The sequence below is a fragment of the Camelus ferus genome, chromosome 18 (assembly GCF_009834535.1).
Source record: "Camelus ferus isolate YT-003-E chromosome 18, BCGSAC_Cfer_1.0, whole genome shotgun sequence".
Classification (NCBI taxonomy): domain Eukaryota; kingdom Metazoa; phylum Chordata; class Mammalia; order Artiodactyla; family Camelidae; genus Camelus; species Camelus ferus.
The window spans coordinates 30,875,971-30,889,004 of record NC_045713.1 but is presented as its reverse complement, the minus strand read 5'-3'; the positions used below and the strand labels follow the sequence as shown (position 1 = coordinate 30,889,004).

Below are 13,034 nucleotides of genomic sequence, written 5' to 3'. Positions count from 1 at the left end.
CACCCTAGGCTAACTTCTTTCTCACTAGAGAGATCTTCCAGGGCGTGTCCGACAGATCCCGCTCCAGCCTGGGTTCGAATACCTCCAAAAGGGGGCTTACCACCTTGTGCGACCCACTGTCCCTTTTCTTTTTTAAATTATTTTTTCCCCAGCTGTTTTGAAATATAACTGACATATAATTTTTTGACTGTCCATTTTGTTGGTGAACAACTAAAATTAAGAGAAAGTGGGATGTGTGGTTTTTTTTGAATCTTTTAAAATTTTTTAAGTAATTCAAATACATGATTCCAATCCAGTTAGTAAAGAAGGGGCATACAATGAAGTAAATTTTCCGAATCCAGAATCCCAGAGGCAACCACTCAGGACAGTTTTTGCTCTCTCCTACCAATGACTCGTCTGCACTTGGCACAAGCAGATATACATGTACACACCAGCCTCTCTGCATTCAGGCAGATGCGAGCTCACACAAGATGTGCTGTTCTGTACCTCACTGCTTTGACTTAACAACGTATCTTCCAGATTGTTCCATTTCGGCACATACAGGTGATAAAAACAGCAGTGGTTAACCTTTATGGTGTTACCATGGACCAGGTACTCTTCTGAGTCCTTTACCTTTGTTAATTCCTTTAATCCTCACAATAACTACAGGGTAGGTCTAGTTTTTCTTCCCAAGGAACAGGGGGTAAAGTAAATGGCCCAGATTTATTCAGCTAATGTGGTGGTGAATCCGGGCGTCCTGGCCCTAGAGCCCGGACCTTTAGTCACTGTGCAGGAGTCCCCCCATGTTGTAATAACTGTCATTGTCCCAAAATCGGATCATCTGGCCGGCTCTTGCTAGACAGAAAGGTTTTTCAGGCAGGCAAGGAAAAGGGGCTTGGGAACGAGTATTGGCTGAACCATCTGACAAAGTCTGCCACAGGCAGGAGGAGGCCTAGTGCCCCCTCCGAGAAGCCTGCCCCCTTGCCATGTGCCCTGTTGTCTTGTCGCTGCAGTCGTGATCTGACTAGTTAAATGGGAGCGGGTCCCTTGGGAGAACTGTCTTGCTTGCAGCCATTAAATGGTGTCTTACAATTCTGTACCACATGGCTGGCATCCTGTAAAGGAATAAACAAACTAGATTAGACAAAAATCCAATTAGAATGCTTTGTTGCAAGCGACAGAAATCCAGCTTGAACCAATTTAATCATAAAAGGGGTTTTATTGGCTTACACAACAAATCATGGAGAAGACTAGCTTGAGGAGCCATGTAACATGAACCTTGGGCAGGTTACTTAGTCTCTCTGTGCCCTCGCATCTAAGCTGTATGATGGGAGGGACAGTAGCACCCCGGAGAGTTTATTTAATGAGGTACTACACGTAGATATTAAGGACAATTCCTGGCACTTAGAAGCGTTCCATAAGTAATAACCTATTATCAGTGCAGGGACAACCATACCTAGAGATTTAAACCCCATCAGGGCTCTTTGTTTTTATATCTTTTTCATCTTTAGTAAAAGTATAGACCAGGCTGCTATAATAAAGAGACCATCAAAATATAGTGGCAAAAGTTTATTTCAGTATAAGGTAGAAGGTTATTTCTCTCACCTGTGCAGCAATAGGCATGGGGTCCAGGGCAGGAAGGTGGCTGGGCTCCATGATGTCATCAGGCACCCAGGTTCCCATCTTGTCACATGGCCATGCTTAGCTGCAAGGGAGGCTGTAAATTTAGTGTCTAGTTGGGCAGCCAAGAGTCTGAGGAAGGAGATTCTGGGAGTAAAGAGGAGAGGGAGAGAATGGATGCTGGGAGACAGCCAGCAGACTCTCCCAGGCCTGGGTGTTGGCTTCCTTTTCTGCTGCTGCCACTGGGCTTTCTCCATGCACTGGGGCACGTGGCAGCTGACAGCTCCAGACTTGCATCCTCCCAGCTTGGGGACCCTGAAAGAAAGGTATCTTCCCTTCAGTTCTAATTTGGAAAATCTCAGAGAAAGGTTCTCACTGGTTTGTCGGGAGTCCCGTGCCCTCTTGGATGAGTCGCTGTAGCCAAGGATGTGTGGCCCTGTGATTAACCCGATCCAGGTCATGACCTTTCCTCCAACCCCCCACGGTGGAGAAACAACAAAGCCCACTTCCAAAACAGAGTGCTGGGAAGACAAAAACAATACCTATTACAAATAGTAAACAAGTCTATCATTGTGGACTGATACGGTTTGAAAGTGTGTTGACAGTCGTGTGTGTCCTAGGAGAAGCCAGCTGGACTCTGTCTCCATGGTGGCTCTCACCCCAGGGACAGTCTATCACCAGATGGTTACTTTTATTACCCCAGAGAAGAAAATCTCTTTGTCCTCATAATACTCCCAGAAGAGCAGGCAGATGGAAGAGACCTTGGATGGTTAGGGCAGAGGGGCTAGTTGGCTCATGTAGCTGATAGGGCCAAGTCTAGATGTGGCTTCAGGCTGGATTCTAGGACTGACCACAGCATCAGCAGGCAGCTGTCTCTCTTCAGCTCTTGACTCTGCTTTCTTGTGAACTGGTTTCATTCTCAATGCTTTACAAGGTGACCCTGTAGCTTCAGGTGTTGATAGAAAGATCTCTTCCCTGATAAAACCCCTGGACCTGGCTCTCACTGGTCCAAATCAAGGAGGTATCCAGACTCAAGTAACCACTGTGGCCTGGAAGATGGAACACACTGATTGGCTGGGCCTGGGGCGTGACCCCACATGGACTGAGACTTGGTAGCTGAGGGTGAAGAGGAGAAGAATGGGTGCTGGGCAGGAAGAATCATCGGGTGTCAAGTTCAGAACTTCCCCTTTCTCTGGACATCTTCACTTTTCTCCGTCTCCCTGCCCAGCCTTATCCCCTCAATCCCTCATTACTCTTGGTCTTGGGGAGTACCTTCTGAGGGGTACCTGGGCCTGGATTAGCGGCACAGAGAGGATGTCGCTTAGCCAAAGTAGGGTGTTCAATAAAGAGCCATTTGAAGGTGCTCCTCTTCCTGAAACTGCTTCCTCATGGACCCCTTAGCACCTTATTGCCGGTGTGTGTGTGTGTGTGGGGGGGGGGTCCTTGTCAACGTCTAGGTGGAATTCTAGTTGTGTCCCTGTGTTCCTATCTGAGCCCACGCTAGCTGTGAGCTCCTAAGAGGGCAGGCATGAGCCTGTGGTATCCAGCACATACTTAATGGGGTGATTACCTGGATGTGGGTCCCTCTCCCCTAGTTTCCACCCTACCCTAGATAAGTTTATGTTGCAGGATCCTGGGTGCCGGGAACAAGGCTGAATGGTTGACTTGTGAGCCTCCTGTTGACCGATTCTGTTCCATGTAGCTGCACAGGGCCCTTGTGGTTGATTGGGATCTGTGGTGGCTTCTGAATTAGTCACTTCTGCATGAGCCAGTTCACTCAGAGCCCAGGCCACAGTCCCATTCTTAGTCACTCTGGCCCATCTGGGTGATGGCAGACTTGAAGTGAATCAAACATTGCTCCTGTTAACACATCCTTGGCAGTTTCTCAGCTATAAAGCAGGGATCTTGCTGGCTAGGGAGGCCTTTCTTGGTATCTTGATCTGGCTGGTGAGAGCCCTCAGGGTGTCCAGAACGCAGAGCTCAGCCATGTTCTGACTTGCCCTCAACTGTTCTCCAGGACAGACTGCATCTAACAAAACTGGGTGGTTGCTGTGCGTGGTCAGATCTAGCTGGCTGATCTCCTAGGGTTAGCTTCTATGGAACTGCGAGGCTTCCTGAAATGGCAGTGCTGAAACTGTGTTCAGTGGTCTGGTGGTTTCAAAACAGGTGTCAGCAAAATGTCCTGCCAGCATGGACCAGTTGCCATAGGTCCATGCTCACTGAAACCCTGCTAAAGCCCCAGTGATGGGGTTGTGCTTTTGTAGAACATATACTTGCTGCTCTTTAGGGCTAGGAAGTGGGGGCCCTGACCACATGCTATGTCACTCGTATATTCATTTCACAAGTACTTACTGTGCCACTACTGAGTGCCAGGCACTGCCCTCGTGGAGCGTAAGACAGAGCCAGTCCCTGCCCGCAGGGATCTTACAGCTTAGCCAAGGGAACAAAGTAGACTTCTCTGATGGAGGCCTGAGGGGCCCGTCTTGAGGGTCACCCTAGCAGGGAAGGGTGTGGGTGCTGGGGGCGGCAGATCAAATCCCAGCACTGCTTGTGCCTTTCAGGGAGTTATCTCGCCTTGTGTAACCTCAGATTTCTCATCCTTAAAATGGGGAAGATGTGTCGGGGTTGTTACGATGATTAAATGCATTCATACATAAGAATCATGAGTACAGGCTCATGGTGAGCGCTCGGTAAGTGGTACAACTACTATTATTAGGACGGCGGCAACCTATAGCATACTAGGTGTATTATACTATTATGTTGACCTTCCACTATTATTAGGAAGTGAAACCCTATAAGGTGCAGCGTTCCTAGATTTTTTAAAAATTTAAAATGAAATTAAGACCACCTTTCCCTTTATAACTGGTTCACTATAAAGAGGAGATGGGGAAAAGAAATCACCTGTCCTTGCTTTGCATCTAGGGGGTGCAAGGCACTTCTTAGAAAACGTTTACTCCTCCCAACCGTCAAAAAAGTAGGGGTTTTTACAACCCATTATATAGACAAGGAAACCAATCTTCAGAGAGGTTAAGTAAATTTGCCCGATGTCACATAGCTAATAAATGGCTGAGCGGGAATCAAAGCCAAGTCTTCCCTGGCTGCAAAGTCCATGTTTTACGCAGCCAAGCACTTGGCCCTGAGGACTACACTTGCTGCTCTGTCAGTTAGTCCTTTGCTTTCCTGCAGTTTCTGCTGGTGGGTCAGCCACACCTGCTTTTATTATGCGCTCTGACCCTTACCCTGAAGTGAGAAGAGATAGCACAGACGTCCAGCTTCCCTGAGGAGGCTAAATAGCCTTTTCTGTATCTTCAAGTCCAGTGGGCGTCAGGCAGACGGTTCGTGCATATGATAATCAGTCAAGAAAGAGACACGGGAACAGATCCACACCTCTCTGGCCTTCAGACCTTAGCTCTGAAGCCCGTGGGTGTTCTTGGTCCTACCAACTTGTCTCTTCAGCTGCATTCATCTCGGCCTTTGCTGTCTGCTGGGTGCACTTTGTGACTTCCGATGGAAGTAGCAAAAGCCTGAGGAAGCAGTGTGGCCAGAGGAGAGGGGAGAACAAGGAAATGTGAGAAGCCCAGGAACTGAAAAGGCCTGTTGATGACTTTAAGCAACTTGGGAATAGGCACAAGTTCTTTTTATTTCAATAATAATAACCACCACCACCATCACCATCACCATCACCACCACCATGTACTTGGTCCTACTTGAAGTACTGTGCTCATAGAATCTCTTCACAAGAACCTTAGGAGATAGGCACATAACCTCCTAGATAGAATCCTAGGAGATGAGTGCTATAATTATCCTCATTTATAGTCCTGGAAATTGAGGCACAGAGAGGTTAAGTCACTTTCCTGAGGTCACACAGCTAGTCAGGGGTGGGGCTGGCATTTGAGATCAGGATTATTTTAGTCCATGAGTTTAACCAACACATCACATTGCTTTTTGGTAGGAGGGAGGGAGTGAGGGAGTGAGGGAGTGAGCAAGTGAACCAGATGAGTCTGGGATTTGGTTCTTGCCAGACAGACAAGGGCCTGAGAGGCCATGTGCAGACAGGTGTGCTTTGGAGTCAGCAGAGTTGGGTCGAAATTCAAGCTCTGCTACCACGTCCTGACTGCCTGAGCTTGGGCAAGTAACCGAATACAGAGGTACTTATTTCCTCATCTTCAAAATGGGAATAGTAGTCCTTTTCTCCTGGTGTCTTTGGGTGGATTAGAGATAATTTCTGTAAAGCTCTTGGCCTCGTGCCTGGTGTGTAGTGGGTCCATAAGGGCTCGTTGTTAGCATTGCTATTGCTGGTCCTGTGCGGATGGACTGGCTTAGCATGGCCCAGCTGCAGCCGTGCAAACCTGAAACTCTACATTGACAAGGACTAGAAGGGACTGTGAAAGCAGCTGTTAAAGGATGAAAGGGAATTACAGTTTCTTCAATGCTTCATCATTTTTGAAGTAAATATTCCTAATGGAATAAATAAAACACACTTGCAGTTGCAGTAGGTGCTCAACAAGCCTTTGAATGAGATGAAAAACACTCTAAATTTTTTTTTAATTTAATTCTATTTAATTGCTTAAAATATGATAGTGGATACCCTTGGCGGGTTGCTACTGAAAGGGGGCCTGTGCAAAAAGAATGAACACTGCAGGCCTGTAACAATAACCCTGTAGGTGCTGAATTTACTGCCAGGGGGTTGAGTAAATTTGTAATGAGAGAAAAAAGGGAAGTTTTTTTTTTTTTTAAATGCCTTTGTCTTTTGTGGCTATTGTATCTGAGTATATGATAAAATTGATTTAAAATATTACATGCTTGTAATTTCATAAATGCTAGAGGAACCATCTCAAACTAACATGCAAGAATAAAATAAAATTAAGAAGGTGTTGGTGGGATACAGCTTCCTTGCTTTTGCCATCAGTGGATGGGTTGGAATTTAAATTCTTTGGATATTGGGACCAGAACAAGTCTCCATAACCAATGATTTTCGCTGTGACTTGTGTCTGTTGGAGCCTCTGGAAAGAGGGTGATGACATGAAAAGAGAGGCAATCTCTGGATGGAAATACACATTTGTATTTGAAAAAGCAGTTAAATTGCTAATGAGCCCCTGTTGAAATCAAATATCTGACCCTTAGAAGCTGATGACTGTCCTAGTCTGATGTACATATTTTTGAGTGGGTCAGTTTGGGCTCCAAGACTGACAAGATAAAAAGGAACCTTGCTGCTGCTTGGACGTGGACCATGGCTGTCTGGCATTGCAGCATGCCTTTGCTGCTGCCGAAGAAAAGCACCTGGCTTGTTTGGAACCCCAAATTCACTGATCCTAGTTGCCTGGACCTGACTCTAAGCTGACCCCTGATACTGGCTGTCATGCACTGTTTCAGCCTCAGCAGAAGCTGTGCTGAACTGAAAGCAGACACAGGCTCCGTGAACAGGATGCAGACGCTGGGACCGCTGGAGGTTTAGGACCCCTCCAGTAGGGCTCTAAATGATGAAAACGTACATCGTGGATGCTGGCTGTACCACTTGGGTCATGTACAGATGCCCATGGGAAAGCGTCTGTTCTCTGATGGGACCATCTGAAACCAAGCTGCTGATCAGCTCTTTATATCTGATGCCGAGGTGAATTGCATCCTGACTTGTGATCCCTGCCAAAAGCTGCAAGTAGGAGGAGGGCACATCACAGGGGCTCTGACTCTTCCACCCGCTTTTGACAGATCAGGCTCTGGGCCTTCTCTGGGGGATGGCTCGCTGCTGCTGACCGGTGTGTTCGGCATTCTGGATTAGTTGCAGTTTGCTACAGATAGCCTGTGACTTTGATTCTGCCTCCTCACCTCTCCCTGTATACACACCTTAGTAAGATAGGTTGATTATTCAGTGTAGCTGTCTCCAGAAAGGGACTGATCTTTTCTAGGCTGTCCCTGGATAAAAGGGGTGGGAGGTTATGTAAACCCACTTCGAAATTTTTTAAATTCAGGATTTCTTCCTCTTATTAGTTTGTTAGGGCTGCTATAACAAAATAGCACAGACGTGGTGGCTTGCTGGTGTTTAAGCCACCAATAGAAATGTGTTTTCTCATTCCTTCTAGAGGCTTAAAGTCCAAGATCAAGGGGTCGGCACGTTTCTCCTAAGGCTTCTCTCCTTGCCTTGCAGATGGCAGCCTTCTCAACGGTGTGTTCCACAGGGTCGTCTCTCTGTGTTGTCTGTGTCCTAATCTCTTCTTAGAAGAACACCAGTCATATTGGATTAGGGCCCACCCAGATGGCCTCATTTTTCTTTAATCATCTCTTTAAAGGCCATATCTCCATGTACAGTCACATTCTGAGGTACTGGCCATTAGGACTTCAACATGTAAATTTGGGAAAAACACAGTTCAGCCCATAGCCTATCCAAATCAATTCCTGAATATGTCTTTCTGGTTCATTTGTATTAAAATGTTTATCTGCAAAAATACTTCTGTGCCTCTCGCATATAGCCCTTCTGGATGAAAGGCCTGGATGAGAATAAGAGGTGATGGAAAAAATATAAAGTTAGGATCGCTGATCTCTGGGGCATGTTGATTTTGTAACAATGAGAAAAAACAGAAACCTGGCACCTAGGGAGCTTTGGGGAGCTTGGGGGAACGTTTATGATCTTGATCAGAACTGATCTGGAAGCTTTCTCCTCTTTATGAAGGAAAACTCCTGGCGCTGCCTTTCCATGCATGAGAGTGCTTTGGGTTCGGATGGCTGAGCCTGTGATCATCCCTGTGCTGAGAATGTGACAATAGAAGGGGCCTGGCTCCTGCACTTTCCATACAGAACACCTTTCAGTGTCTCCCACACTCACGAGATCACGAGCTGAGTAACCTGGTTTCCAGGACAAGCAAAATTGTTTGGAGCTGACTGTCTTCAGGCAATCTCTCAGAAGCTAAGGACTGGATGAATTTCTCAGACTGGACTGGAGACTTGTGCAGGAGGCCCCAAGGCAGGAGGCTGCACGGTGGAGGGTGCGGTAGAGGGGGTTCCTGATAACCTGTACGGCCTGCCTAGCGTACGCTCTAGTTGAGGTATTCTAACATGAACTCGTTTTCAGTGATCACATGTACCCTTTGGAATTGCACCTCGTCTCTGCCCTATCACCACGCTGCCTCAGCCCTGGAAGGCTTCAGGTCAGCTTGAATTTACCGGCCACAGCTGTGCTGTGCCCGAGTCAATGCCGTGCGCCAGGTAAAAACGAGTCATGCAGAAACTGAGGAGGCCGCCTGGCTTTCTAAGATAAACTTTTATGGTTAGTGGGATTTACATTAACCGGCATAACTGAGATCATATTGCAGGTTGGTCTCATCCTTTTGTTTGGGGTCCTACCGATGATAATTTTGCTCTAAAGAAGACTTTGCCGGAGACTAAGGGGGTGGACTGTGCAGAAAAGAGCTAAGAAAGCAGGCCTGAGACTGCTCTCCTTAGGAAGACCACTTGCAAGGTTGGCCCTCGGCTGGCATCTGGGTGCTTGGATTTCAGGAGGTTCTCACCATTCCCTAAATGATCAGCATTGCTCACTGGGCCTAAACTGTGCAAACGGTGTGGTTTATGTGGCACACCTGCTTTCCTTCCAGGAACCTGAAATTTTGGCGTGTGCTAGGCAGAGGGTGCCTGCGTGACCAGCCTCTAGTAAAAGCCCTGGTGCTGGGTCTCTAACGAGCATCCCTGGTAGACAGCACTTCACACATGTCACGCTCATTGCTGGAGGAATTACATGTGGCCTGTGGGACTGCACTGGGAGAGGACTCGGGGAAGCTTGGGCTGGTTTCCTCTGGATTTTGCCCTATGCACCTTTTCCCTTTGCTGATTTTGGTTTGTAGCTTTTCGCTGTGATTAATCATAGCCTTCTATAAGTAGGTCTCTATGCTGAGTCCTGTGGGTCTCCTAGCGAATCATCAAATTGGGGCGTGGTCTTGGGGCCCCCAACACAGGGCACAAGGGGGACTTCTGGGATGTTGGTAGTGTTCCCTTTCTCAGTCTGGGTGCTGTTTACATGGGGTGTCTTTGGTTTGTGAGAATTCACTGAGCTGTACAACCAAGACAGGTATGCTTTTTTGGTATATAGATTCAACTTTATAAAAAGATAAAACAGAATATTACACACCACAGGGATTAAAAAATAATAATTAAAAAAAAACCTTTTTATTTAGCAAACATTTTTATCACTCCTTTTTACCAGGCATTGTGCTGGGACCTTGGGACATGGGATAGAAAAGATGTCATCACTGCCTTTCAGTTTATTGGGAGTCAGATAAAGAGATATATCTCTTTGATTTCTGCTGAGTTCTAGCAAAGATATGACAGACGCTAAAGGGTTTCTAACTTGGATAATTTGCTATTGCAGTGTTGCCACTTCGAGTATCTACAGAAGCCAGACAGGCAAATGGGCAAAGAAGGGTAGCTGGGAACTCTGGCATACTGGGGAGGTATGTAGGAAAGAGTTGCCACAGCTAATAGTTGTTTTTTGGGGTTTTGTATTTTAAGGAAAAGCCACAAATCTGAATTTTTATGTGAGCTCTCTTGATTTTTGAGTGCTATAAATTAATCTAAATTTTAAAAAGTGGGTGGCCAAACAAAATACCCCTGCAGGCCAAATTTGGCCTTGGCCTACCAGTTTGCCAGGCATTCTGTCATCCAGCCTTCCCTCTTACCAAACCATCAAGGGTCCACTATTTTAGGCACTGGGAAATAGATCAGTGGCCCAGCCAGACAACTGTCTTGCAGAATGGGGATCTCTGGAGTGTGTTTCTCAAACTTCAGTATACGTAGGAATCACTGGGTAGATTCTGAGTTGGAGATCTGCAGTGCGGCCTGAAGCTTGGCCTTCCTAACAGGCTCCCAGGTGATGGTGATGCTGGTGGTCTCTGAACTATACTTTGAGCAGCGTTACTCTGTAATCTGGAGAGGCTCAGGAGCAGCTGTTTGAAGGAGAGGAGTAGGGGGGGTTGCCATGAAGGTGCATTTGCCTGGAAAGCATCCTTTTTTAACTTAGATTTTAGTTTATTGGGGTGACTTTGGAAGAGAGTTGATGACTTCGGAGGCGGGTGCTCCGGCTCTCCCAAGCTATCTCTTGGCGCTGTCAGGTCACTGTTCTGTTTATAAAGTAGAAGGTGGGGTGGGGGGTGGAGGAAGCAGCTAGGAAAAGCTTCCTGCAGGAGGTGCACGTGAACTGCCGGAGTTTCCCCGGCTGCCCTGCAGAGAAAGGGAGAAACCCTGAACTCCCCATCTCCTGGGGCTGGGTCCCCGCCTCCCCACGCTGGGTATGGTTTCCCAGGCATCCCACGTGTCTTCCGTCCGCAAGTACCTGTCAATCAAGTTTCTCCCCTGGGCTGGATACGAGTTTAAAGGCGGCTGCGGAGCAGAGCGCTCCCATAGTGCCGCGCGGCGGGCGGGTTTGGATTTTAAATCCCCGCGGCCAATCAGTAGCGCGTAGGCTTTTGTAACGTTCCCGGCGCCGCGTTTGAATTCGAGGAGGGGCAGAGCGGTGCCAATCCTCTGTCCAGACCCTGCTAGGTCTGCTGAGCAACTCTGGGAACATGAGTGCGGCGGCAACTGCAGGGAAGCTGGCGCGGGCACCAGCCGATCCAGGGAAAGCCGGGGTCCCCGGAGTTGCAGCTCCCGGGGCCCCGGCGGCTGCCCCGCAGGCGAAGGAGATCCCGGAGGTCCTAGTGGACCCGCGCAGTCGGCGGCGCTATCTGCGGGGTCGCTTCCTGGGGAAGGGCGGCTTTGCCAAGTGCTTCGAGATCTCGGACGCGGATACTAAGGAGGTGTTTGCGGGCAAGATCGTGCCTAAGTCGCTGTTGCTCAAGCCGCATCAGAAGGAGAAGATGTCCATGGAGATATCAATTCACCGCAGCCTCGCCCACCAGCACGTAGTCGGCTTCCATGGCTTTTTCGAGGACAACGACTTCGTGTTCGTGGTGTTGGAGCTCTGCCGCCGGAGAGTGAGTGTCACTGCTGGGGGACTGGAGCTGCCTGGGGGTAGGGGTTGGGGCGCCCAGACCCGGAGCTGCTGGGGAAGGGGCGCCCTCAGGTCTCGGAGCTGCTGGAGAGGAAGTGCTGGGAACCTCGAGGTAGGGATGGAGAGGGTCTCGGGTAGAGAGAGGGTGCTTGGCACTCGGGGCCGCGGTTGGGTGGGGGGGTAGTTCCGGTTAGGTGGAGCCCGGGTCATGTTGCCTCTAGGGAAGGCAGCTTCTGGACGCCGGGAGTTGGGCAGAGTGGGGGAGGCGAGGGTCATGGGAGAACCCTGCTGATGAACCCTAGGGCTTCCGGAGTTGCTAAGGAAGGAGTCCCAGGAAAGGGGTACTGTGAACCGGAACCTTCCGGAGTGGGGTTGGGTCAGGCAAAGGGTGGTTGGAGCCAGACTTGGGAGCTTCCGGGGAGGAGGGGGGTCAGGAAAGGGATCTGCTGCTGCGACGAGGCCCGGGGCGGGGATATTGGGGTCCCTGAGCTTCCGGAGTGGGGCTGGGAGAGAGGTCCCAGATACGGGACTTGGTGGTAGAAGAGGTGCTGCCAACGGCTGTGGCCTGGCTTAGGGGAGAGCCTAGATCGTCGTTATCCTGGAGAAAGAATGGGGGCCATGGGCTGCCTTTACCTAGTGACACCCTCTCCCCACCTTGGGCCTGAGTACCGACTACCCATTCCTCCTTCCTTCCCTCCTCCCAGTCTCTCCTGGAGCTGCACAAGCGGAGGAAAGCACTCACTGAGCCTGAGGCCCGCTACTATCTGCGGCAGATCGTCCTTGGCTGCCAATACCTGCACAAAAACCGCGTTATTCACAGAGACCTCAAGCTGGGCAACCTCTTCCTGAACGAGGATCTGGAGGTGAAAATAGGTGAGGTGCTGGGCCTCCAGGGCACTTGACACTGCAAGTGGGAGTGAGGAGGAGCTGGGAGAGAGGACATGGCAAGGAGACAAGGAAGGGAGGAAGAGGATGGTAGGACATCTGGACTGTTGATTGCCTCTAGAATCCTCTCTAGTAAAGAAATTTAAAACAAAGAGCCACAAGCGAGTATCTTGCCTACAGATGCATTTGTGTGTTTGTGTGTGTGCTCCTACACAGTATGGTTTTCTTTTAAGAATTTGAATTTGTTTTCATTTTTTAAATTCGGAAACTTGATGTAAAATTTTGGATTTGGAGCACCTTTTAAACAGCATGTACAGGGAATATACAGGGACAGCATTCCCTCAGGGCAGCTCTTTGCAGGACTGAAGAGCAGCTGTTCCCTTTAGATGCCTTCTGGTTTGGCACAGTCCCTACTCTTCCCTATCACTTCCTCACAGACTTGCCAAGTAGCAGTTTTGAAATTTACTTGCATTTGAGTTTTGCTATCCCTATCAAATCCCTTTTAGGAGCAAAGCCCTCCTTTCTAAGGGGAGGGGGTGAGGAGGGTTCTTGGGAAGGCCCCTCCTTGGGGCCAGCAGGG

The 13,034-nt window shown here is 48.8% G+C and overlaps 1 protein-coding gene across 1 annotated transcript in view; it reads left to right on the top strand.

The window, feature by feature from the left end:
* The first annotated feature begins 114 nt into the window (after window positions 1–114).
* Window positions 115–13,034, top strand: part of PLK1 (polo like kinase 1) — a 20,996-nt gene continuing 8,076 nt past the window's right edge. The window contains 2 exon segments of the mRNA XM_032460870.1: window positions 115–11,552; window positions 12,274–12,442. Of these exon segments, the coding sequence (XP_032316761.1) occupies window positions 11,145–11,552; window positions 12,274–12,442 (577 nt within the window). The 5' untranslated portion in view covers window positions 115–11,144.